The sequence below is a fragment of the Pteropus vampyrus genome, unplaced genomic scaffold, assembly GCF_000151845.1.
Source record: "Pteropus vampyrus isolate Shadow unplaced genomic scaffold, Pvam_2.0 Scaffold409, whole genome shotgun sequence".
NCBI classification, from domain to species: domain Eukaryota; kingdom Metazoa; phylum Chordata; class Mammalia; order Chiroptera; family Pteropodidae; genus Pteropus; species Pteropus vampyrus.
Genome location: NW_011889190.1, coordinates 215449 through 219127, shown reverse-complemented (window position 1 = coordinate 219127; position 3679 = coordinate 215449). Strand labels below are relative to the sequence as shown.

Below are 3679 nucleotides of genomic sequence, written 5' to 3'. Positions count from 1 at the left end.
TCTGATTAATTACCAGGCCTGCAGCGCTGAGGCGGGGAAGCCTGGTTTACGGACAGGAGAGTCATTGACTCTGTAGCCGAAGTTTTGAAACAAAATTTGAGGTTATTTTATCTGCATGTTCACAGTCCCTCCATCTCTTCCTGGCACCTATAATGATTCCTTCATTTAAATTTGGGGTTCTATCTGTTGTCATAATAGCCCAGTTACTCGCTCATGCTGGTGGACAGAGCGTGGGGCCCTGTCCGTCACGACACTGGGCATTTAACTCACGGCGGTAAGGCACAGCCACCCGAGCCCCGGGGCCGAAGACGGACAGACCCCTCCTCGTCCACCGTGTTTTCAGGTCCTGTCCTCACGATCAAGAACGTGACGCAGCAGTGACTGACGGCCGACGTTAACGCGGCCCCTCACACCGCCCTCGTCGTGACCCGGCGGTGACGTGGCTGAGCCTGGGCCCACGCACGCGAGCGGCCGTCTCTAAAACCCACGCAGTGAGGCAGGCGTTAACCCGATCGCGAGGCGCAGGGGCGGAAGCCGAGGACGGCCCGGAACCCCCCAGGGGCGGCTTTACCCCTTAAAGGACAGAGTGGGCCGGCCCGCAGGTGTGCGCTTCCCGAAGCCCGTCCCGTCGGACGTGAGCTGTGCGGCCGTGTCCGTGAGGAAGGAACAAGGAAGCTGGAAGCATCTAGAACCATTTCTTCTCGGCATCACGACGGGCAGAGCGAGGTGGATGGTGAACATGAGGCGCCGGCAGCTTCCCGCAGCGGCCCGGGCGGGAGGCAGTGCGTGGGGCGCAGAGTGGCAGGTGACAGCAAGTGCCAGCGGCCTCGGCTCCCTGGACCAGCGCGCTCCAGCGGGCCGGACACGAGTGCGTGAGCACCCGGCCCGCGTCCAGCTCCTCCACGCTGCGCAGAGAATCGTGGACAAAATGACACGCCTCGGCCCCGCCCGTGACCGCGGGGGAAGCGCGAGCGGCAGAGGCCGGGCGTGGAGACGCCCCATGTTCTATCTGGCTCTGTATGCGCTGCGTCGAAAAGAGACATTCCCTGGTACCTTATCAGAGCCCGGTATCCCCTGAAATGTGTTTGCATTTTTCTTTTTTTGGGCAAAAGCAGGGGCCCCAACCCCTGGTCTGCGGACCGGTACCGGTCCTGGTCTGTTAGGAGTCGGGCTGCACAGCAGGAGGTGAGCACCGGGGAGCCAGCGAAGCTCCATCCGTATCCGCGGCCGCTCCCAGCGCCAGCATCGCCCCTCAGCTCCGCCTCAGGTCCTCAGGCGTCAGGTGCTCACAGGAGCACCGGCCCCTGGTGCCACACAGGTTGGGGACCGCTGGGCTAAAGCATTAAAAGTCATGGTCAAACCACCAGTAAGTCACCCAGAGGGGCGGTGATCTACACGATCTCGGCCCTCAGCTGTCGTGGGATTTAGCATTAAAGCACGGCGTCTGCGGAAGCGGGACCGAGGCTGCCCGTTGGGGGTGGTGACGGTTCAGAAGAGGTTCGGACGGTACGTGGGAAGTGCTGGTCGGGAACAAAGTGACACGGGGAGACTGTTGGTCCTCCACGCGGAATTGGAGACCAAAATGTTAATGCTTCTCTAATGTCTGCAAAGGATCCCGCCACTTCCCCAGTCACACGGCACATGGAAAATCTGAGTTCCCCGAGAACCTCGCCAGACTCCACGGGGGACGCCCCGGTAAGGGGAGTTAGCGTCCGGAGTTTCGATCAGGAAAGCAGACTCGCTGTGGGTAAGACGGGTGGCGGATTCACTTCAGGAACAAGACCCGTCCCACTGTCCACGAGGCCGGAGAGCGGAGGCCCCACGCCGGGGGCCTGGACCACACGGTCAGCGACAAGACGTCCGGGCACCGCAGCCGGGGTCTGGGGAGCCCGTGAGCCCAGCTGCCAGAATGGACAAGTGAAGGGGAGCCCAGGTGGACTGTCCGCTCTGAAACCGGGGGGCGGGGCCTGGGGTCGCCGTCGCCCACGGACGGGACAGAAGCCGGGTGGCAGGAGGCTGTCCTCCGAGCTCGCCTTCCTTGTTGGTCAGCGTGGATCCCGAACCGGACAGGGAAGGGACGTTCGGGACACGTCGTCTTAGCTCCGCCAGGCGTGCGGCGCCCTCTAGTCTCTGCTTCAGACCCCCCCGCCCCCCGATGACCCAGCGCTCAGCGCTCCACCGGGAACCCGCGTGGCGTCCACCCAGGACGGAAGGGTGGCAGGGGGCTGAGTGTTTGCCTTCCTGACACCTCAGGTGCCGGACACTGTCCCGGGCCCTCTCCCCACGTTAAGAGTTTGTTTGGCGCGTCCGACAGCCTCACGGACCATTCCGAACGACAGACGCGTCGGTGGGGTGGGCGCTGGGACGCGCGGACGGCTCGGCCTCAGTCGGGCAGCTGCAGCCGACATGCGCCAACGCCACGGCAGCATCGGCGTCAAAACGGACCCGCCCGCCCGCGAGAGCCAAAAACATCTGAGGAACAGGCAGAAGGTGTTCGATGGACAGGAGCACAGCGCAGCGCGAGGCACTCGTGACCGGCCCCGGGAGCCGCATGAGCGGGATACGTGGACCTCGCGGGGGAGCCCGACGCAGCTTCTGGCCGACAGCGCTGGTGTCCTCGAGTCCTTGGCTGGCACGGTCCGGAAGCAGGACGATGGTGTCACGCTCCTCATCGTCGAATCATTCAACGCCGGGACTGGAAAGGGCGTGGTCATCTCAGGCGCCGGGACCCCAAGCTCAAGGCCCTCAGGGACCGAACCGGAATAGGCAGAGGCGAGTCCCCAGGCAGACTTTTCTTCCACATCCCTTTCCCTCTGTCCCACGCGCTCCGTAGGAGTGATTTTAACCTCGTAACAGGACAGACGATGGGTAGATGCCACGGGGCAAACAGGGCACCGGCAGGTGAATGGGAGGTGACTTTTCTGGAACCTGTTCTCTAAGCAGGCATGGGCGCCGACGAGCCTCACATACTTTGGGCTCTGAAACCGCGTTCTCAGAAACGAGGGGACCCAGCTTCTGCAACCCGCCACCTTCTGTCCAGGAGAGATGGGGCTGGTCAGTGGGACAGGCTTGCCAGGGACTTCCGTCTGCCCGAGGGTCTGCTCTGATGGGGCCCAGGCAGCAGCGCTGCGTAAGGAACGCCTCGGAGGGGGCCACGTGGCCATTACAGGCTCCCAGGTGGCACGGCCCCCCGTTACCGGAGGTTGGAGCAGGTGCCCCCGGGGAGGCCCGGCCACAAACGCAGCACCTCGATGTCCTCCAGCACCAGCTCTCCGTAATGCCACGCGTGCAGGCACAGGTAGGACAGCTGGCCTCCGTGTCCTGACTCACAGAAGACATGGCACGGTTCCCACCTTGGTGCTCAGAACTGATGGCAGAGCTGGCCAGAGCCTCTGGGGAGGCTTTTGTCCTTTCTGCAAATATCGGCTTTAGTTCCCTAAGCCCCCGAGTGTCTTCACTGCCAGCTTCCGGCGACGTGAGCAGATGACACCTGTTGTTTGCTGCCAGCGTTGGGGAATGCAAGTTTGAACTTTTAATTATGAGGGAAAGAAACGCTTTTCATCTGTTTTTCTGGTCACCTATGAGGTGAGGTTTTTGTTTTTTTAAAGAGTCAACTTTTGTTATGTTTGTTTCTAAAAGGAGTACTAATTCTATAGGAGAAAAAGTATCTAAATCTAAA

General features: G+C 61.7%; 1 protein-coding gene across 1 annotated transcript in view; it reads right to left on the bottom strand.

The window, feature by feature from the left end:
* The window catches only part of CNTN6 (contactin 6), a 180684-nt gene extending 179976 nt beyond the window's left edge, over positions 1-708 (bottom strand). The window contains exon 1 of the mRNA XM_011380851.1: positions 572-708. Coding sequence (XP_011379153.1) covers positions 572-708 — 137 coding nt within the window. The remainder of the gene's footprint in view (positions 1-571) is intronic.
* Positions 709-3679: the final 2971 nt, after the last annotated feature.